General features: G+C 35.8%; 1 protein-coding gene across 1 annotated transcript; it reads left to right on the top strand.

The window, feature by feature from the left end:
* The first annotated feature begins 5,837 nt into the window (after positions 1–5,837).
* Positions 5,838–23,645, top strand: SARAF (store-operated calcium entry associated regulatory factor). Its single transcript, XM_079140625.1, has 6 exons — positions 5,838–6,089; positions 13,663–13,841; positions 16,940–17,354; positions 19,441–19,582; positions 20,210–20,361; positions 22,842–23,645. The coding sequence occupies exons 1-6, from the start codon at positions 5,987–5,989 to the stop codon at positions 22,865–22,867; spliced, it is 1,017 nt and encodes a 338-aa protein (XP_078996751.1). The 5' UTR covers positions 5,838–5,986; the 3' UTR covers positions 22,868–23,645.
* Positions 23,646–24,153: the final 508 nt, after the last annotated feature.

Here is a 24,153-nt window from a genome sequence, read left to right as displayed (position 1 = left end):
CAGCCGTCGGTCCGCGTTCTCTGCCTCGAAAGCAGCGCTCGAAGGCACCTGCGAAGTCTTTGGGGGATAGTGTTAAGTTCCTAGAAGCGCACCCATTTCTCCTTCCTGCTTCCAGCCTAGTGATAAAGGTTGGGTGGTCTGCGCTTGGTTTCTGTTTCCTACACTGAACTAGGGTTTTGGTGAGGACTCTCCTCCAGAGCTAGGAGCAGCAGGGCCCATTAAAGTGGGTGGGGAATATACCAATACAGTCCCTTGGCAGTCTGAGAATTGTTCGCTTCTTGATAGTAAAAGGAATAGGAAAAAGAAAAAAAGGAGAAAGCAGAAGTCTGATAAGTTTATTTAGCTTCCCTACAAATATTTATTGAACAGTTTATGTGTTGGGGGAAAAGGGGTAGACAGCAGGGTGAGCAAAACCAGATGCGGTTTTTGTCTTTAAGTTGCTTGCAGACTACAGAGGGACACTAACACGAAAAATTGTAAAATTACAACAACGATAATTGCTAATAAAGAGAATTCGAATACACCATTCTAAAACACCCCACTTTGACAAGGATTATTTTGAGCTTCAGTCAGTTAAGAAACTGCAGATAAAGGAGAATCTCTGCTCTTCCCCCTTTTCTGCCTAAAAGCAAGAGCATAAGTTCCAAACTTATGTTTAAAAAAAAATTGCAATGCAGATTTTCCCTATTATAAATAATCTCATTTCCGTGATCAGGAAGTGATCCTGTAAATGGCATCAGTTTGAGTCTGCATATATGTTACTACAATAACCCTTATCTTCCTTTAGCTTTTCCCCATGTATTTATCTTCTCACAATTTACTGTTCCTACAGGTCCAGACCCTCACTTTTCTACAATGTATCCCTCTTTTTTAAGATAATATACTTGCTCCCTGGTCTGATTCTTTGCGTTATATCTTCTTTTGCGGGGGGAGGGGGGGGAGCCTTATTACACATGTAAAATAAATCATTTTCACCCTTGTTAATCTGTTTTTTGTCCGCTTAATTCACAAGTCCCAGCCAATGAATCTGAGACGGAAGACAAAGTTTTTATCTTTTCTTGTGAGAGGAAAAATGGGTAAATAGTCCCATGAAGACCTAGGATTTGAATTTGCCAAGGAAGATTTCTCTAAGGGAGAGAGGACAGAAGGTTGAACATGTGTGTTAAGTAAGGGAAGAGGAAAAAGCCATGAGGATGCAGTAGTGTGCATGTGTCTGGTAAGCTTTGGCATCAAATGGAGCAAGGAGCTCCAGGTGATTTGGAGAGAGAAGAGAAGATCAATGAGATTGCTCAGGGTTTCGGTCCTATCTTGGGAGTTCTACTTTTTTCTATATTGAGCACCGAGAATCTTTTCAAGGGTTTTAAAAGGAGACACGGTGGAGGTGAGAAATGTAAGATTTGAATTTTTTAGATTTTTTCAGTCATTTAAACTGGCATACGAGACTTTGTTGAATGCATGATTAGAAGTCACGTTTCCAACATGCTTGAAAAAGAGAGAACGACTGGGAAGCCTAAGGACTTGTCCACCCTGCTTCCCTTCCCTATTTCTAGGGTTGAATTACATTTCAAAAAAAATAGATCACTTCTTAAGGCTTAATGCCTCAAATATGTAGCTATCTTGTGAGTCAGATTTTTTTTCATTCAAGTTAGTGTAAAAATTTTTTCTACCATTTCTTCTCTGTACCATTAATTTTTTTTTTTTTTTCATTTAAGGGTTGTGGTAGCAAAAACACAAGGCATACTTGGATATATGCCATGGAACTGTGTGCTGTTTAGATGGAATCTGAATCACCAGCTCCCATTACTAAACTACTGAAGGAGTTATATTCTTCTCAATAATCTTCAACAGAGTGGGTAGATACTATGGTTTGAATGTGTCCCCTTAAAAGCATGTAAGAAACTTAATCCTCAAAGCAACATAGGAGGTGAGGCATTAGTGGGAGGTGTTTAGGTTAGCGACCTAATGGGTTAATGCTGATTATAAACAGCCTTAAGGACAGGATTTTAGTCTCTCCTGTTTTTCTCTGGGCATGTGAAGCCTTAGTCATGTTATGCAGCAAGAAAGCCCTCACCAGATGTGGTCCCTCAATCTTGGACATCCTGGCCTACAAAACTCTAAGAAAGAAAACTCTGTTCTTTATAAATTACCAAGTCTATGGCATTCTGTTATAGCAACACAAAACTAAGATTTCCTGGAAAAGTAAGTGATTCCACTCCAAATACTACCATAACTCCTGTTCTTATTTTGTTCCATGGTATTCCATGGAAAGTGGTGATAGTTGAGGGGACGTTGCTGATCAGTGGTTAGAGAGCTGACCAATAGTAATGGTGGTAGTGAAAATTGATAGGTTCACATCTCAAGTCCTATAGTTTAGCTCCTGAAGAAAGATCACATTTTAGGAAGTCTTTGACGGGTGGTTAAGTGGTAGTCCCTAACTTTCTCTTTTGAATAAGTTTATTGGGTATTATGAGTGTCCTTTTTGACATTAGTGGGCAACTGGATTTTTCTTCTGATGAAAGGGCTCTATATTCTCCTGTTTCCATGGTGACAGAATCCTAGGAGACTGTGCTCTTTTAATTTTCCCAGGAGATTCAGTGTTTCTTGTAAGAAAACATTTTATCACACTAAGGACTATTTTTGGTCTACTGATGCTATCTAGGGACCAGTACCTTGATACTTTTAAAACAGTGTTTCCAAATTTAATATTTCAAAGATCACCTACAACAAAATTCTTTGGGATTTTCCCCAAATTCCTAGGTGCCAAATCCACATCGTCTCAATTAGAACTTTTGTGGAAAGGGTCCAGAAATCTGAAATGTTAACATATACCAAGGCTTGAAAATCATTGTCTGAAAAAAGAATGTCAGTTTTTTTCAATAGTTTTCCAAATGAATCCTAAACACTAGTTGGTGTTATATCATGTATTCTCTACATATAATAATGAATTCATTTTACTATTCACAGTTTCAACACTTTTCAAAGAGATAAGATTCCTATCCTCCAAGATTAATTCAGAGGCAGGGTGAGAGGAAGAGATCTCTTGTTTATTGAGCAGCTGCTATGTTGTGGGTACTTTAAGATTTATCTGAATTTACCCTTTCCACAATTTTTTAAACTGATAATTACTAGTCCTTATAGACCAACTCAGAGAAATCTCAGAGAAGTTTTAAGTTTCTTAAAATTTATTATGAAAAAATTAAGTAGTTGTTTTAATTAGCTATTTTGCTGCTGTGACTAAATGACCTGACCACCACAACTATAAAGGAGGAAAGGTTTATTTGAGGGCTCACTGTTTTAGAGGTCTTAGTCCATAGAGGCTGGCTCTATTTCTTAGGGCCTGAGTGAAGCTAAACGTCATACAGATACAAAATATATACCCATAGCCATGCCCCAATTCCCACCTCCTCCAGCCACACCCTACCACTTCAATTAATTCACTGACTGGGTTAAGACTCTTAAAACCCAATTGTTTCTCCTCTGAACCTTCCTGCATTGTCTCACATGTGAGCTATTGGGGGACACCTCATGTCCAAACTATAACAGTACTGTATATAAAAAGTAGGCAGAATAGTACAATGAGCTCCCCATGCACCATCAGTTAACTTCAAATATCAACATATGATCAATGTTGTCTTATTTATACTCCCCATCCCCACTTCCACTCACCTCCGTATTATTTTTTCCTCATGTTGTTTTGAAATATGTTCCAAACATAATTTTACTTGTGGGGAGGGATAATAGGAATTGTGCCTTATAGGCGGTTCGAAACTTAGGTTAAAATTTGGCACTGGCAACTGGCCCCTGAGGTAGGAAGCAGTCTTGTGGGGCTGTGCCCTTAACCTTTGGGGTTTGACACTATTGCCCCATAGATAGTGTCAAAATTGAAGTGATATAGGATATGCAGTTGGTGTCCACCTGAGAATTGTTTGCTGTGTAAGTGAAATACTCCCACAACATATCTGGTCATAGAAGTGTTCTCTATTATGAGTCTGAGAGTAGAAAGGAGAAAAATAAGTCCTTTTACATACTTTTACTTAGATCTCAGCTCTAACTGGTTTCACAGGGAATGTTTCCTAGTTAATCTATTACTGTAACACTGTCCACATGTATCTGTTTGGTTAAAGACACTTATTATTTATCTGACATGTTATTTGCTGGCTCTCTCTTTCACTAGAATATAAACTAATACAACCTTCTATAGTTTGTTCATTATTGTCCAGAAGCATATATGACACTCAGTGAAATCTCAAATAATAAATTTTTCTTTTTAAGGTAGTGATTTCTATACTGCAAAATCTTAATGTTACTTTTTGGTGTCTATCTTTTAGCAGCAGCTACTGTTGACCATTCCCTCTTTCTTTCAGTTCCCATAATCAGTACTCTCCTATTGTTTTTCCTTCTTCGCCAGAGTTCACTTTTCAGATTCTTTATAGGATCTTCTACTCAAGGTTCAAACATTAATGTTCTCCTAGTTTGGTACTTCTTTGCCGTATCTAAATTAATTCTCTACATGTCTCTTCCCATGCCATTAAATACCATCTTCATTTTTATAACATAACTGCCAAATTTAACTTAGCTTTGAATTTTGGATTTGTATATCAAACAACTATTTGATATGTCTTCCTAGACGTCTAACTTGAAACATTAAGAACAGAATTCTCTGTAATCTTTACAGTATGCTAATCCTGCTGGGTCCTACTCTAAACCCCCAGTTTGACCTCCTCTTGTTCCACTTGTCCAGTAACTTACTTTGTTTCAGTTATACCGACCTTGTTTCTCTCTCCCATACCCCCAATTTTGTTTTATTCACCCTTGGGTCCCAGTGCCTAGTGCATCACCTAGGTAGGTACTGTTGGATGTTTGGTAGGTACTCAATATGTAAGGGTTTTTGTTGAGTTAATGAATGAGTGAATGACTGTTCTTTGAAACACAAAACCAGGGCACTGTTCTCTAGGTCATGAAAGCTAGTCCCCTGATTTTAGTATGGTTAGTTCTTTCTCTTTCAGGTCTCAAGCTTCAAAATCACTTCCATGGCAAAACCCTCCCAGAGTTTCTCTCCCAGTTTCTACTGTATTACCATATTATATTTTTACCAATACACATCACTACCTGCTTATTTTTGTTGTTTAATTTGTATGTTGTTTTGTCTAATCTACTTCAATGTAAGCTCTCAAAGTACAGGACCCTAGGTTGTATTTTCTATGCCAAAACAGTGCCCAATTGAATGTTAGGCATTCGACATTTGTTTAATGAACGAAATCCAGGTCTTTCAGACCTCAAAACTCAAGAGTGTTTTTTTCTAAATGGTTCTTTATTCACGCAATATTTTCTCCTCTCTTTTTTACATTCTTACATCTTCCCTGTGCAAGAAAAACATGTAAAGGTTCTAAACTGTGAAATCACAGTATGTCCCCCTGCTACCTATCACCTCAGTCTTCTCTGTATTTAGCAAACAGTACTAGAACATCAATCATGTGCCAAGAGCTATGCTAGGTGCTGAATACATAAAACTGAATAAAGGACCATAACTTCTCGCAGGAAGGTTATTGAGTTTTTGGAAATACTTAGTCAATTTGTAGTCAATTTATAGTGTTGCAGTTGTTTCAACCTTCAGCATCTTTGCACTGATCTTCCAGACCTCAGGTCCAAACAGCACAACTAGGCCCTATTCCCAGCCCAGCCGGTCAATGAGGCGGCGCACAGCGCTAGGCCACGCCCGCATCGCTGCGCCCCGCCCCTTCCCAGCCCTCATGCGTGAAAAGCCCCAGGGGCGGGGCCAGTAGCGGCCACTCACAGCCTCCCACGTGCCGCAGCGGTAGTGACGTAAGACCGACGCCGGGATCTGCGCTGCGGCTGCGGCTCTGCAGTTAAATCTTCGCTTCCCTGCGGCCGGAGATTCCGGGTTGCTGCGTCGCAGCGCAAACTTCCGCAGCCCCTTGCGGGCCCACGGGTGCCTGGCCGCCGCGCGCCATCTTCACCCAGCGCTATGGCAGTGGCCCGGGGACCGGGAGTGGGCGGGCGCTGCCAGCTCCTGGACCTGTTCTTTTTTCTGCTGGTCGCGGGCCCTGCCCTGTGCTGGAACGACCCTGGTAAGTGCTTTGGGATCCTTAGACACCTACTCGCTCTTTCCTGCCGCCTTTGGCTGGGACCCTGAGCCACTGCGGGCAACCGTTTCCCATCGTCGCTCCTAAAGCTTTTTGCCGTAATTCATTTCTTTCTCTCTGCTGATCATTTGTACCCTGCCTGTCTGCTTTGCTCTCCAAAGCAACCCGTCTTGGGGACGGTTGGGGAGAAGGTGGGGCGGGACGAGTCTTCCCTTTTTTCCTTCCGTGCACCCTGGGATTTTGGCCACTTTCATCTCGGACCACAACTCTCTAATCTGTGAGTGGCTGGTGAGTTCGACACTCATCTGCGTGGCTTTGTATTCATGGCTGTCTGATGTCATTGTCGCCAACTGTTGTCATGGCTGCCTGTTGCTATGGTTCATAGTTGTCATGCCACCAGCAGTGCCTGAGTCACAATTAGTGGACAGAGTCACAAAGTTGGTAACAGAAGCCCAGACTGTACTGTTTCTGAGAGCAGAACTCCGCTTTTTATTCTGGCCATTGCAGTGAAGTACATTATGTTACATCAGTTTTTATACAGAAATTTAAAGAAACATTTTTATTTTTATTTTTTACATAAGGGAAAAGGCCCTTTTGTATCATTTTGTTATTAAATTTAAAAAGTGACTTCATCAAAAATGTTATTTTTGGAGAGTAAAGGTATTAAAGCTTGTAAAGCATAACAACATTGCATTTGTGATTTGACGATTGGACATGCCTACGTGTTTTAATTTAAGTAGCAGTTTTATTTGTAAGATCTTGTTTTCTTTCTGCTGAAATGAGAGAGAAGGCTCTGTTTGCAAGCACTTAACTTTCCTACCCATTTGATGTGGATGTTTAATTACCAATAAATAAAAAGTCGAGTTGGATTTAAATGCCTGTATATTTTCCTTATATAATCCTAGAAAGTTGTATAAAAATGAGAGACTTAATTAGAATTGCAATTTAAAACCTGGAATGAGACATTTAATTAGTTGTACTCTCAATTCTTAAAAAAAAAAAAAAAAAAAATGGAAGTTTACAGATGAAGAGTCAGGGTAACTATAGAAGGAAAAATAACCACATTTAAATTAATGGTGAACCACTTCCTGGTGGCTCTTTGTCTAACTACACTATAAAACTATTGTTCTGGAACAAAAAGTACCAAAATACTTTGCAGAGTAAACTCATTTCTCATTCACATTAGTGACGTTGAGGAAATGTTTTATGAAAGTACTGTATTGATATTCTGCTTATCATGTCCTGATAAAGCAACTGGCTAATTCTGTGTTTGACTTGTATGCATTTACTTTGTCTTTAGCTAACATAGAACAATAGAGCAATAAATATATCTGAAAAAATGGCACCATTCTAAAAAGATTAAATAAGAATCTTCAAAATTCTTTATGAAATTAGTCTTCTATTTAAGTCACTCTCTTGGGTGTGAATATAGCTGTGAACAAAACAGTAGCTCGTCCCCAAGGAATTTACATCTGTTGAGAAGTAAGCAGTAAACAAATAAGCATGTAAATCACATGACATATTGTGAAAATCAGTATGGACAGTGATAAAACAGAAGGATGATAGGGTGTGCAGGCAGAATTGGGGACTTAAAAATATAACTGGATTAGGGAAGAAGTCACCATTAAGGACATTTGATCAAAAATCTGAAGGGAAAGGTAGAATAAAGTATTTTATGACTTAAATTTTTAAAGGCTAATATGGGCTACTCTGGAAAACAGACTGAAAGGGGTAGGAAGGAAGCAGTAATATTTTTCATACTTGATCACCTATTATGCATCAAGTACTCTGCCAGGTAATTTTAGCAAATTATATCTAAGTTTCACAACAAATCTCAAGGTTGATACCAACATCTTGATTTTGTACATGAGAAAACTACACAGATAGTGCCTTGACCAAAGTCAGAGTTGGTGATGACTGTTTAGCTCAGTGTTCTTCAGAAGTTTTTGAGCATTAAAGATTAATTTTGTACATAGTGTGAGACAGGATTTAACTGCCTCTGTGAATAATCTATTGTCCCACTACTATTTATTCACAAATTTGTTCTTTTTTTCTTCTGAATTGAATCTTTTTGTTTGTTTTGGGGGTACTAGGAATTGAATCCAGGGCCTTGCACATGCAAGTCAAGTACTCTATCACTGAGCTACATCCCTAACCCTTTCTCTGAATTGAAATGTCACCTTAGTCATATACAGAATTTTCATGTATCCATGATTGTTTCTCAGTACTTGATTCCATTTCATTGATCAAGTTTTTTAAATTCTGTGCCAGTGCTGTACTATTTACTATAGAATTAACTGTTTTACTCTATATAGCCTAAGTTTTCTTTCTTTGCTACTATTTCCTTCAAATATTAGCAACTTTTCTACATTTTTACTTTTAAGTTTTAGGATCTGTTCATATCAAGTTTCAAAGAAGTTTATCATACAATTTTCCATTTATTCCTTTCACATTTTACATCTAAGAACTGTTTTCTAGTTTTTTGCATAATGGTTTTTGCTAATTTGCTTTATAAAGAATGATTTTCTTATCCTATTAGTTTTTCTACTTTTTAAAAATTCTACGGTTTTTGTCTTCTCATTTTATTCTAACTTATGTCTTCTAAGTTTTTTCTTTGCTTTTTTCTTTGGTGCTGAGAATGTAAACCAAGACCCTTGTGCATGCCTCAACTCTTCAGTCACTAGGATTACAGGCATGTTCTGTCATGTCCAAATTAGTTTTATTATATTTTGGTGAGAGAATGTGGCCTATAAGTCTCTTAACGGGAGAATGTGGTCTATCAATCTTAGTGGAATTCATTAAATCCTTTTTAGGTAAAATATAAATGAGATATCTGCTGACATAAAAGAATGTCCGTGTTATATGATTAAGTGAAAATATTTAGAGTAATATCCATTCTGTTATTTAGTTTTTATGAAAATAACCTGACAAGAATCAAAACAGTCCCTATATTTGTATCTGTTTGAGTGAGCAAGAAAAAAAAAAAAAAAAGAAGAAATGTACTTATTAGGCTGTTAAGTTTGGTAATCAAAGAAATGTTGGAGGAAAGGTGGGATTCAAGATTCCAGCTGGGAGTGGTGGTGCATAGCGGTGAACCTAGCAACTCAGGAGGATTGCAAATTCAAAGCCAGATTACAACTTAGCAAGACTGTGTTTCAAAATAAAAAATAAAAGAACTGGGGATGTAGCTTAGTGATTAAGCACCTCTGGGTTCAATCCCTGATACCAAAAAGAAAAAAGAAAAAAAGAAGCGGATTTCACCTTTTTTTGATTGTAAAAGGTATTTGACATTTAAACAATTGGTAAAACATAATTATAGATGAATACATAAAAAAATGTATAGTTTAAAAAATAATAATAAAATGAATACCAGTGTATCTCCATCCAGTTAAGAGAAAGAAGAGAAGCATTTTGTGTACACCTTTCTAAGCATATCTCCTCAAAGGTAACTACTACCATGATTATTTGAATGAATAATTTCCTCACTCTAGTTCTTCACGCATGTGGTAAAGCTATACAGGTTTTGAAAAAACTCTTCCTAGAAATATAAAGGAGGTCTCTGTTTTTAGTTATCTTGAGACTTAAGAGTCCTTTCTGGGGAAGCCATTGAGGAAAATCATGGGTAGCATAGTGCTCATCATAGGTCATCTATCTAGGGCTCTGCTGGATCAGATGGTAAACATTTGGTAGAAATATGGCCAGATGAGGAGCAGATTGCTCTATAAGTTCTAATCTTAGCATGGTGTGCCTCAGGCATCCAGCAGTCGATTAAACCCAGAATGCTTCTTTCTGTGTGTTGACATTTATGCCCTCAGCTTATCCCAGGTACTGCAAGACATGGAAGAAAGAGGAGGAATTTCATCATCGGAAGATTAAGACAAGCCAAATACAGATAAAATTCAAAGCCAGGTTCCCCTGGACATTCTGTCCAGATGAAGCTGAGATGGTATGTTAGCAGCAGGCATCTTAATGCTGGAGTCCTTGTTTTGTCTTTCTTTTAAGCAATGCTCTTCCAATGTGGACTTCTTACCCTCTGACTGATATATGACTGTCCTCCTGAGATCTTCATTTCATCATTCTCCTTAAAATTTCTTTTGTCCTTTTGTATACTATTTCTTTACTCCTCTGGTTTTCATGTGTTTTTCTTCATTTCATTTGCTAATGAATAATCTTTAATAAGTATTTTGCTTTTTTCTTTCTTTTCTTTGTCTTTAATATTCTAAAATTTATCTTTTGTGTGCCTTTGTGTTCTTCATTTTGAGGCCTAAGTATTTATTGGGTTCTTTAAGTGTGACACCTTATATACTTCAGAGTAAGATCTTTTCTTGAGTTATGTCCCTGAGTTTGTCCCACTTAACTTTTGTGTTCTTTCTTTACAAAACCCTGTTTCTTTCAGAAACCCACTTCCTGAAATGGTTCTTGTCTTTTTTTATTTTTCCTCATATTTTCCATGAACATTTCATACCTTTAACTTTAATAATTGAGTTTTTCATCTCAGTTTTCCTGTTTTTAATTTTGGAGAGCTCTTTTCCTGTTTTTTTTAAAAAAATTGTTTTATTAGTGTGATCTTATATTTTCTTACTGAGGATATTATATAGCTGCATTAAAAAAAAATTTTTTTTTTCTTCTCCCTATACAGACTGATTTTGCCTCCAGATCACTTCTTGGTTTGCTTTGTCTTGATTGCTATCGTCCATGTTAGGGGTTTGCCTCATCCTTCTAGGAATTCTTTTCTCTGCTATGATTAAGGGTGAGGGAATCAAAATACTGATTGGAAGCTGTCAGTGTGTGGTCATACTTTTTGATTTTTGAACTTTACTACAAAGTGACCTTGGTGGTTTATTTTTGGTAGAAACTCCTGATGTTAGTACATCTAATTATTTCTTCTTGGTTATATACAAGAGAAATGGACTCTAGTCTCCCACTTGGAGGAACAGGTGTGGTTGTTAGCATTTTGTGAACCATGTGTGGAAAAGGTTCTATGCTTTCGGCATCTGGAGTGTACACAGTCACTTGGGATCCCTATTTAAATTTAAACCCATACTGTCCTCTGTGTGGGAAGCCTCCAGTGCAGAACTCCCTGTTTTACTCTTTCCAGATACTAAATCTCCAGGCATTTTCCTGGGTGGACAATGGGCATTTACAGCAGCATGGTGTTAGGGAGAGTACCTGGGGATATAGCTTCTTCTTAAGTAGCTTTAACCCTATAGTGTATATTTTGGGCACTTTTAATTCCACAGCTGCCATTTTTTGTTTCTGTTGGGGATTCTGTTACACACATGAGGTTGTTTCTCAGTTTCACCCCCCTGCTGATTTGACATTTGACTTTCACTTAGGACTACCTGGTAGTCGTTTGCTTTCTCCTAAAATTCTTTTGCCATCTCCTGTACTGTTTCATTTGACCTTGTTCATTTATATCATTAAGACAATCTATTATAGTTTAATGGAATTTGGGGAGGCAACATTTGATAAATTTGTATATATGGAATTGAATATAAACAAAATGGTGAAAAATGATGCCTGCTGCATCACTGTAGCAGTGAAAAATAGATTGTTCATATTTAGTCTTTGAAAATCAGAAAGCTAATGAGAAGACTCTGGGATCCCAGCAGTTTGAAAATCCATACCTGTGCTTGCTCCAGAAAGATGGAGCATAGTGTAAATCTAAATTCTGCTTCCACATCTTGATTCAGCTCTTCAGGTTGGTAGAATCAAATTCCTTTGACAGCCATATCTGCAAGAGGTTTTCAGATTCTTTGAGTATTGCAGGAAAGCACACCAGTGTGAGTAAAATGGATGTTGAGGGAGCCAATCCACAGTCTCTCCTATCCATAATCCAGGAGTGATAAATAGGAAGACACTTTGTTTTTTATTGAAATTCATGTTTGTACATGAATGTCAGACATAATTTTACTGTTTTAATTTTTTTATATTTAAACCTATTTGCCAGTGTTATTTTTGAATTTGAAATTTGTGAAATGCTTTTTATTTTTAAAGTTGTGAAATATTTTAAATACTTAAACATATAGAAGTATACAGTGAATACCCATGTATCACCACTTAGTTTTATTTAATCTTTTTCCTCCATGATCTGTCTGCCTGCCACCTGCATTTGCATATCTAATAGACATCTCAAACCTAACAGGTCTAAAACTGAATTATTCCCCAACCCCCATTGACCCCACCCACAGTAACTACCACAAACCTCCTTAATCCACAGTTTTCATCATTTCAATAAAAGGTAACTATGGGTTCCAGTTTCTCTTACTGAAAAGTGAAAGCATTCTTGACTTCCCTTTTTCCTTCATAACTTACATCTAAACTATAGACAAATTCTTTACCTTCAGATGAAATAAGGTATGTTTAGGGTGGTATGGCCATAGACAATTTCTTTACCCTTATAACACAGCCAGAATCTTACCATTTCCCAACATCTCCACTAACAAGATTATCTCTTAACAAGATTGTTGTCATGGTCTCTTAACTTACTTCTCTGTTGTCTTCTTCAGTGCTCTCAACAGAGCATTCAGTTGTTAACTTTCCATTATTGTGATAAAATATCTGAGGTACATCGACTGTGAAGGAAGAGAGATGTATTTTGGCTCATGGTTTCTGAGGTTTCATTTCACGGTCACTTGGCTTCATTGTTTCTGGACCTGTGAGAAACAGAACATCATGGCAGAATGCACGTGGTGGAGCACAGTTGCTCACCTCATGGTGACCAATAAGCAAAGACAGTAAGAGTGCAAGTGAGAGAAAGAATGGGTTTTATTTAATCTTTACACTTCATCCTGCTACAATACCCCTCAACCTCCCATTTAATGAAACATTAGGGATGGAGCTAGTTATCTCTTCCCTTCCTCTCTCCCTAGAAATACTCATCTGAACTTGGTGTTTAATCATTCCTGTGTCTGTTTTCTTACTATTACTATGTATGTATATCAACATTTATGGTTGGTATCATTTTTCCTTTTTGCAAGCTTTATGTAAAGGTATCATACTAGACATAGTCTGTAACTTCCATTTTGCTTAGAATGTTTTCACTGTTTATCTAGTTTAATTCGTGTACTATGGTTCCCTTATTTTAACTGCTGTAAAATACAGTGTATTCCACTGTAAGAATAGGTCAGAATTTATTGTTAGCTGTTGATGTACATTTAAATCATTAAGTATACTTTAGGAATATGCTTGTGTGTTTTTTACCATTTTAATTAACTATGTAACTAATGTTTAATTATAATATTACATGGTAGTACAAAATATTAGGCTATTGAACTTTGTTTTTATGAGTTAGCGAAAGTTTGGTAAAACTTATAATATATAAACATCTTTCTGACTTGAAAGGAGATCTGAAAGATGTGGCTATCTGAATTTTGTGTGTGAGACCTGAATACTGTCAGGATGGCTTTAAGAAACTGATTCATCCTCTCTTAGTCATCTCAAAGGGCACTTTTACTTTTGAAACTATTCCCTGTGACAAAAGCTTCATTAGGATGAATCTATTTCTATGTTTGACAAGATATTTATTCTGTGTTCATCTGTGTTCTTATTGTTTCAGACAGAATATTGTTGCGAGATGTAAAAGCTCTTACTCTCCACTATGACCGGTATACCACCTCCCGTAGACTGGATCCTATCCCACAGTTGAAATGTGTTGGAGGCACAGCTGGTTGTGATTCTTATACCCCAAAAGTCATACAGTGTCAGAACAAAGGCTGGGATGGTTACGATGTACAGGTAATAGTTACTACATTGATGACAGTTTAAGTGGAATTTTTATTCAACAAACTGTTTATTTGGGACATTAGTATTTTGAGGAAGCACATATGGAAAATTTCAGGTCAATGTAAAAATATATGAATAAATTATTTATTCCTCTGGAAGAAACATTCTTCAAAAAACTGAATTGATCTTAAAGCTTGGAAATAATTTTTGTATGTGACTTCTTTCTAACATTTTACTTCTTATATATTCTGATTGTCATTTTCCTGTTACTCTCAAAGACTACCAACCTACCCTTAAGAAATAAAATTAAGGTGATGAGGAGTCATAAATTTAAAATAGTAGGTTACATGTGTCCTTGTTTGTTTAAATACTTAATTTAAAATTGCTTTAGAACTGAGGGTAGTTCTAAATATCCATAGGCTTTAATTATTTATTGTCTTTGGGATGCTGGTATTTTGTACATAGGTTAGACCAGGTTCTTGAAGTTCTAAAACTTAGTATGTTTTAAACATGGAATAGATTTTATTAAATGAATTTATTTTAAGTCACCACTTACATATTTCTATTTTGTATTCTGCCTGTTTCCAAACAGGATTTAAGATGACTGGTCACTAGACAAGGATCTTATATTGATGATTTCCCCTTCCAACAGAATAATATTATTTGATAAATCCTTTATGCATGGGCTATGAGTTCAGAAAGAGAGTTCGTATTTGCTGGGTGGTACTTATTTCACAACATATTTTTTCACTATTGGTACATCAGATCATGAAATCTTCAGATTAAATCAGACATCTCATTTCCATTTTATTTCTAAATTATTTTTATGATCTTGTTGGAAAAAAAGGTGATGTCCTTCCTTAAACTTATATTAAATGTGTAGTATACAAAGAAGTAGAATAGAATAAAATTCTCTTTCTAGTAGAAAAGATACAATACTCATTATATGCACATACCAACAAAGTGTAAAGTTGTGTCTGACTGCTGTCTTTGAGGAATACTTAGCGGGGGAAGTATTTGTGCTGTTAGGAAGTAAAATTTTTAGAGAGAGAGAGAGAGAGAGATAGCACCAACAAATAAGTGTGGAACACATCATATGTTAGCTTGTGTTCAGTAGCAGGAGCTTAGTTTTAAATATAGTACTTAAAAGTTACTTTTAGTGTATACTATTAAGGAAAGGGCAGTTAATATGAAATACTACAAATAACAGATTTTGCATGTTTTATTTACTTAAATCAGGGAACATATAGCTCTTCCTTCAAGTAGAATTATTCAAAAATAAAATAGGGTAGTAAAAACAGCAACAAAAAGAAAAATTGTACATTATCCAAATTAAAAACTTCTGGGATTTAAAGGAACTATCAAGAAAAGCGAAAAATCCACAGAATGGGAGGAAGCTTTGTAAATCATATCTGATGAGAGACTTGTATCTAGCATACATAAAGAACTCTCACAATGTAAGACAACAATATTTCGTTAAAAAACATATGCAAATGACCAATAAACACAAAAAATGTCCACCATTAGTAGCCATTAGAGAAATGCAAATCAAAACTGCAATAAGATACCACTTCACAACAATAAGATGACTAGAATGAACAAGACAGATAGTACTGGTGAGCATATGGAGACCCTCGTAAATTGCTGTTGGGAATGTAAAACAGTGCACTGCTTTGAAAAACGAATTTCCTCAAGAGGTTAATTGTGGAATTATCACATGCTCTAGTCTTTCCATTTCTATGTATATATTCAAGAATATTGAAAAAGATATTTCCCCATAAAAATTTGCTATAAATGTTTACAGCAATGTTATTTAAATAACTAAAATGTTAGAAACAATCCAAATGTCCATTACTGATGCTTTCATCAGTAATAAGATGTGGTATGTCCATACAGAAGAATATTTTTCAGAATATTTAGCAAGTACTGATACATACTAGAAAATGAACAAACTTTAAAAATGTTAATACTAAGTGAAAGAAGCCAGTCACGAAGACCCACATAGTATATGATTACATTTATATGAAATGTCCTGAATAAAGAAATCAATATAAACTCAAAAAGGATTGGTAATAGAGCAGGGAGGCTTGAGGGAAAATGGGCAGTGTTGCTAATGGGTTTAAGATTTCTTTGGGGATGATGAAAATGCTTTAAAACTAGTTTTGTGACTATACTGAAAACCACTGAAATGTGTGAATTGGATGTTGTGTGAATCGTTTCTCAATGAAGCTGTCATTTAAAAAATAGTGTATTTTAACTTTGAGAGAGAAAGATAAACTTGTACCAAAATCAGCAAAGGCAATAGAACTGATTAAATCTACTTTAGCTTGTATCTCTTTAAGTATTGCCAAAGAAATATGCTACCTCTGTAACAAAATGCAGAATTTAAACTGGAGCTTATTTTTTTAAGGTGGAAATTTTTGAAGCTAATTTGGGTGATTGTTGCATTTTTCCGTATAATTAAAAAAAACAAAAACAAAAACTTTCAGAATTACATAGGATTGGACCCTGGAAAGTTAGTCCTTGATTTTGTAAAATTTGTGTAGAAAGTTTTTTTTTTAGAAGGTGGTAAAATGTCTCTGAATGCTATATGTAGCTACCAGGTCTTCATACATGATGCTGAGTTTTGAGCCTTAACATCTTTAAAATCTTTTCTTAAAAAGCAAATCTTAAACAACAATAGAAAAAGTTAGCATTTTGAAAATTTGTTTAAATTTTATAAATTCTAGTACTTAATAGAAACCGTTATATAACATGTATATGAAGGGGATAAGATTGGTAATAAGAGACTAGGGTGTAACTCAGTGATAGAATGCTTGCCTAGCTGGGTAAGGTCCTGGGTTCAATCCGTAGCACCATGAAAAACAAAAACAGTGCTGGTAAGGTGAAGACTTGTGTACCCACTACCCAGCTTAAGGGGTAGAACACTAATGTCTTTTTGAAGCCCCCAGTTTGCTTTTCCTCACCAAAGAAATTGTCCTGAATTTTGTTGATTATTCCCTTGCTTCATTTTGTACATTTTATGACAGATTAGTGTAGCCCAAAGAGTATATATTAAAAGAAAATAAATCTTTTGGTTTTAGTAACTTATTTCTATTTTCTTTTCACAGTGGGAATGTAAGACTGATTTAGATGTTGCGTACAAATTTGGAAAAACTGTGGTGAGCTGTGAGGGCTATGAGTCCTCTGAAGACCAGTATGTGCTAAGAGGTTCCTGTGGCTTGGAGTATAACTTAGATTATACAGAAATTGGTCTGCAAAAATTGAAAGAGTCTGGAAAACACAATGGCTTCTCTTTCTCTGATTATTATTATAAGTTGTACTCTGCGGATTCCTGTGGCGTTGGTGGATTGGTTACCATTGCGGTGCTTCTTACTATTGCCTTTGTAATTTATAAATTGTTCCTTAGTGATGGTCAGTATTCTCCTCCACCGTATTCTGAGTATCCTTCATATTCTCAGCATTATCAGCGGTTCACCAACTCCGCAGGACCCTCTCCCCCAGGCTTTAAGTCGGAATTCACAGGTATGTTTTCCTCTCTGAGAGGAGTAAATGGGGGGATATGAAGTAGTGAATCCTTTGCTTATTACTGAAAGAGAAAATGTTCACATTGGGAAACCAAAGTAGATCTATCTTCTCATTCTATTTTTTACTTTCAATTGCTTTAAACTCCTCTGTTCTGTTTCTCTATAAGAATATATTGTGAACATGATTTTAAGGATGTCTGATTAAATTATAAATCATCTACATGGGGGAGACTTAATCAGCTTTGGTAATAAATATTTACCTGGACTCCTATCTCATACTGTACACAAAAATTAATTTATTAAGTATTATAGATTTCAACATAAAAGGTAAAACAAATTACCAGAGTGAAATAGAATTTTTCCATAATGTTAGGATAGGCAAAGATTTCTTAAACAGAACACAAAAAGTACTAGCCATAAAAGGAAAGATGGATGAATAAGATTTATTTAAATTAAGAACATCTATTCATCAAAAAACACTATGAAGAGAGTGAAAAGGCAGCAAGCCACACATGGGGAGAGAGTATTTATAAAACATTTCCAACAAAAGACTTATGTCTAGAATATATGAAGAACTTCCACAAATCTGGGAAAAGACAACCCCATTTTCAAAATTGACAGAGGACTTGAACAACTATTTAATAAAAGAGGATATTCAGATGGCCAGTATAATATGAATATACTCAGCATTATTAGTCTTTAGGAAAATGCAGAATAAAACGAAGTGAGATGATTAAGAGTACTAAGAATTGGAAAAGATAGAGAGTGACTGGACCTTTCATCTTTTTTTTTCTCCCCTTTCCTTTCATTTTTAGTACTGAGTCAGGGCCTGGAGCATGCTAGGCAAGTACTCTACCACTGAACTACATCCTCATCCCTTTTTAAATTTTATTTTGTGACAGAGTCTTAGTAAAGTTGTAGACAGGCTCAGTGGCACACACCTATTACCTTAGCTACTTAGAAGGTATTATCCAGGTTGACTTTGAACTTATGATCCTCCTGCCTCAGCCTCCCAAGTACATGGAATTACAGTTGCATGCCATCGCTGTGGGATGAAACTTTCATACTTTTGTTTTTGGGAGTCAGAATGGTAAATACAATTTGGAAAACTGTCGTTATGTCAGTATCTACTCAAACTAAACATATACCTATCCTATTATCAGAATTTCCATTCCTAGTTACCTCCCTTAGACAAATAAAAGCATATGTGCACTCCCAAATGCACAAGAATGTTGATAGCATTTTAATTCACAACAGCTAAAACCTGGAAGTAGAACATTAGAGTGGGGTAAACTATTGAGTTTTTCACACAATGTATACTACGTGAGTTAAAAAATTACTGATCTGTGCATCAGTAGGGTTGACTCTTATAATTATATGCCAAACACAAAGGAGTATACATCCTTATGATCCTCTTTCTAAAAAGTTCAGGAATAGAACTAAAGTATGGTGTGGAAGTCAGATATAGATGGGTATGTACTGGGATTTGTCAAGGATCCTTGTAGGGTGTCAGAATGGTTTATTGATGTGGGTGGTGGTTATGTGGATGGATGCATATGTACAAATATATTGTGTCATACACAGATGATTAGCATGTTTTTCTATATATTTATTATAAATTGATTTTTTAAAAACTTTAAGAAGATACTTTTTTGATCTCTTAAAGATCTGCCTTCCCAACTGGTACAATTAAATACCTAAATGGTTTCCTCCATTACAGACTCAGCTATAGCTCTCACTTGGACCTCTTAAGAGAGATTCTTGGTACAGAAAGGACATAACTTAGAAAAATTGGATCATCATCTAGTAACTCATCTTGAGCAAGGCAGATATAATTCTACAGGAAGACCCTCCCTTCAAGCCCCCAAATACATACCTCTTTCTCTTGTCTGTTGAAAATGCTCTCCTTGGTTATAAAGCATATATTTTTACAAATAGCCTTTTTGAATACAACTTGTTTATAAGTTGAGGCCCAAGTATGAATAGTATAGTACAAATGAAATACTTAAAATGTCCTGTTAGTTTTTTTAGGTTGTTACATTTAAGTGATGATACAGAATCTAATACATTGTTCTTATTTTAAGGACCACACAGTGCTGGCCATGGTGCAACTTCTGGATTTGGGAGTGCTTTTGCAGGACCACAAGGATACGAAAATTCAGGACCAGGGTTCTGGACCGGCCTGGGGACTGGAGGAATATTGGGATACTTATTTGGCAGCAATAGGTAGGCATTGCATTGATCTTATATCTTATTTGTCCTTTAGTTTAACTTTTCCTTTGAGTCTTCTTTGATTTGCTTTTAATTTGACTGCATTTGGTTCTGTTAAGGAAAATAAATTATGGTGACATGACCCTATTAAATCAGATTCTTTGGCGAAGTTTACTATATGTGTTTTGATCAGTATTGTATGTTATTTTCCTTCATTGTTTTTTCTTTTTATGTTATCTTTATATACATCACAAGACAGAAAAGATTGTTTACTTGACATCTGAGTAAATGAGAAGACAGAAAAAAGCACAGTTTTGGGGAACAGTCAACTTCAGTAGAATGAGACTCAAGGGTGAAAAAGCAGATTCTGCAGCGCCTTGAGTATTAATGGTAGTTTTAAGTTTAGATTTTACCTGAGTATAAATTCACAGTGAAAGACTATTCATTTCCTGTCAGTTGCTTTCCACATACCTGTGACCAAAACAATGACAGAAATATAAAGTGATTTATTCCATGTAAACCCTCATATACCAGAACAAATCATTTGATAGAAATATTTTCTTCTGATGATTTAGGAACAGGAAGATTATTAAAAATTGTAGTTCCAAGAAGGATGCCTAACCCATTTTTATGTCTTTAAAGGGCAACAACACCCTTTTCAAACTCGTGGTACCATCCATCTTACCCTCCGTACTCTAGCACATGGAATAGTCGTGCTTACTCACCACTTCATGGAGGCCCAGGGAGCTACTCAGCGTGTTCAAACTCAGATACAAAAACCAGAACGGCATCAGGTAAGAGCAGAAATATAGATGTTCCTATCATATAGCAGGAAAGTATAATAATAGTTTGGGAACTTAAGATGATGACTGTATTTAGCATTCATGATTTTATGTAGTATACCCACCAAAAATATTAATAGCACAATTAACAGATTAAAGTATAATCAGATTGGTTCTTTCCTCTCATAGTAAAATCAAACAGATTTGATTTAGGCTCAGTTCTACCACTAACCAGGGTTTTGATATAAACCTTCCTGGCTGCTTTTACAATATTTAATTCTGTGATCTCTGGATATCTTTTAAACTCCAAATCAGAATTTACTGAGTAGAATTTACTAAGAATTTTCGGGAGAATTTTAAAAATTATATGTGTATATATGCTATATACTGTGTTGCCTGGGTTAGTCTCAAACTCCTGAGCTTGGGTAATCTTCCTGCTTTAAGCCTCTTGAGTGCTGAGATTATAGGAGCACACCACTGTGCCCAACTTCAAAAAATATATTGAGTCATACTTTTGGTAATTGTCAATAATACAATTATGATAAAGAGGACATTTGGTAAAAAGCAAAGGTGAAATGTAAAAAACAAAGTAGTAACTATTTGGAATTAAACAATCAACTAATCAGCAGAACAGGAGATGTGGTGAGTGGTGAGGCAGTTGGCAATTGCTGTGGATTATATTTGTCTTTTTCGACAGATTTCTCAGTCATAGAAAAATGATTAATTCCTGAAATTGATAGGAAAATGTACTTAAGCATGTTTAAAAATTTGAGAATGAAATTCTTATAGTACTGGTTTAAATATAAATTAATATAATCACTAGAGGAATTACCTACTAAAATTGAACCTAAGCATACTCAGGACCATATCACTCTCAGATATGGTTGTCCTTTCATATTGTAAGGGATGGTTCCAGTACCCGCCAGTCATATCAACCTCTGCCGGTGCTGTGGATAGAACCCAGGGCCTTGCATGCACCAGGCAAGCTGACTGCCATTGAACTAAATCCCCAGCCTGGTCCAGTCCTTTATGTAAAAATGATGTAATATTTGCATATAACATAAGGGCATCCTCCAAATAATCTAGTTATTTCTAGATAACTTTCAATAGCTCGTGTAATGTAAATGCTCTGTCAGTAGTAGTTGTATTTTATTTTTTAGGGAATAATGACAGGAATAAAGTCTATATATCTTTAATACAAGATGTAATTCTTTTCCCAAAAAGTTATATTTCTTGCTTGTCACCAGGGATTGTATCCAGAACCTTGGGCATGCTAGGAAAACCCTTTTCTGAGATACACCTTGAATCCTTTTAAGAAATATTTTTAATATGAAGATGTGGAACCCACAGATAGGGTGGGCCAACAGAAATGCATGTATTTGTACACTGACAGATAAACATGAGAATGTTCATAGCATTCCTTTTCATAATAACCTCCAACTGGAAGCAACCCTTTTATCTGTCAGCAGTAAAATGGATGAATAAATTGAATTATGTTTATTCCTTGGAATACTGAGAAACAAGGAAAATAAATAAGCAGTTTTATGCTATAATGTGTATTGATCTACCAAGGATAAAGAATCCTGACATAAAAGAACATACAGAGTGATTATAATATCTACAGATGTTCAAAAACAAAACTAACTTGCAGTGTTAGATGTTAGATGGTCATTACTAGCCAGGCACAGTGGCACATGACTGTAATCCCATCTACGTGGGATGCTAAAGCAGGAGGGCTCCTTGGGCCAAGGAGTTCAAGGCCAGCCTGGGCAACCTAATGAGACACTGTTTAATAAAACAAACTTTTGGTGAGAAAAAGTGGGTTAGTGATTTGGAGAAAATATATGGTTGGATATGGCATCATGACAAAAGAAAGCTCATTTTCACAGGAAACAAAACTTGTAAAAAAAATTAGAACTATTCACTAGACAAATGTGGGACTTAATATAAAGAGAATATCATGAAATATTACTAAGCAACCTGGAAAAAAATTAAGAGACTTTCTTACCTGGACACAGATGGGAAAACTTGCCATTTGGAACCTGTAGGTAGGGGTGAGGTGGTGAAGTAGATAGAAGTAATGCTGACTATTGAAATCCTGCCCCAGCCCATTTCTTCTGTTTATCACTGGACTTGGAGTTATGAGGGATACCAGAGGATGGCTTATGCTCTATTGACCTCTCTGCCTTTTTGGCATAGACTTTGAATGTTAGCTGTCCTATGTTGACCTGCTATAGAATGCTCTTTGGGTTCCTGACTAAAAGTTATTCACAGCAAGCTTGTGTGAGTTCTTAGACTTGATGTTTGGGAGGGTGGCTGTGGGAGATGCCACCCTGTCCTTCATGGTCCTGTTCCACCTACTGACTCCTTCATTCCTTCCTTTATGTCTCTTATTCATTGGCTAACAATAAACATGTATTACTTATGTAATTTTGTAAGGAATTCTAATTTATTCTTAAAAACTAATCAAAATTTTACTCTTCTCATTCTAGGATATGGTGGTACCAGAAGACGATAGAGTAGAAGGATGAAGTCAAACACTGGATGCAAAATTTCTGATTTTTCATCCTCTGTAAAACAAAGTGATACCTGCTAACATCTGGGGAAGGGGGATATTCAAAACTTCTGTGGTGTTCTGTCCTGTATAGCTTTTTGTATTCTGTTGAGATGATAGTATGACAAAATGCTTATGTATTATATGTTAGTATAATATACAGGTGTATATTGCAGTTCTTGCAAATGATTGCTATGGAATGCTGAAAATGTATTGTTTATTTATAAAATCTGTGATGCTATAAGGAACATTAAGAATGAAGGCATTATACCAATAGAAACTGAGTAATAGAAACTTTGTCTCAGGTGGTTTTAGTGTCAATGAGTCATTACCTCATAGAAATAATAATATTCTGTTTGGTCGTTTATTATTTGGTGTTTGCTGTCTTTCAAATATTTAAACCAAGTGTTAGACTACTGATAATGCTAATTTGTGAGTTTTGATTATTTTTGAGCTCTTGGAGCTTTGAATCCTTCAATGGTAATGGACTTCTGATAGATGAGAGTTATCTTGTATAAGAAAGTGCAGAAAATAAAGCATCTAGAAGATTGTTTTGAATGATTGTGTCCTGACAGAAATGCCTGAAATCTTCATAGTTCTTCAGTTTCTAAGAATTAAAGTTCAGATGCTTCAAGAAAGGTCTTCTAATAGCAAAAGCATGCAGTTCTCTGGAATCTCAAATATTGTTAAAGTCTTTTTCAGTCTTACCTTAATATGACAGAATAAACAAAAACAAACAAGAGGTATTATTCTCATTCTTTCTACTGGCCTTGACACAAATGGTCTGACCTTTTTCACCCTTCTTTCTAGAAGAATAGGGTCATGCAGAAGTTGTCTCCCTACACAAGAAGTTTATTTTAGTGATACCTTAGGTACTAGTCATTTACTAAATTTTCAAAAAGTAAGTTAGAAATAATATGGAAACCTCTTGCTGAAAAATTATTTCTTAAAAGAATATAATAAAATCTCTAAGCCTCCCAACCAATCAGAGATTACTCTTCAATGTTAAAAAAAGTTAATTGAAAGCTGCTATAGATTGGACCTGTGATAATGGTCTACGTATTACATTGGATATTCTCAGATTTGTGTTTTTGAACATATTATTGCTGGTCTATGGGATTTTAAGAAAATAAAGAGTGAATATAAAGGGAGTGGATTAACTGATGGCTTTCCAGCTGTTGGAGAGCCTTGGAGTATCCTTTCAGGTTCTCTGAGAGGATGCCTAAAGGAAAGGTAGGGGAAGAGACCTT

Source organism: Sciurus vulgaris (assembly GCF_902686455.1).
Source record: "Sciurus vulgaris genome assembly, chromosome: 5".
Lineage (NCBI taxonomy): Eukaryota > Metazoa > Chordata > Mammalia > Rodentia > Sciuridae > Sciurus > Sciurus vulgaris.
This window is presented reverse-complemented; position numbering and strand designations above follow the sequence as displayed.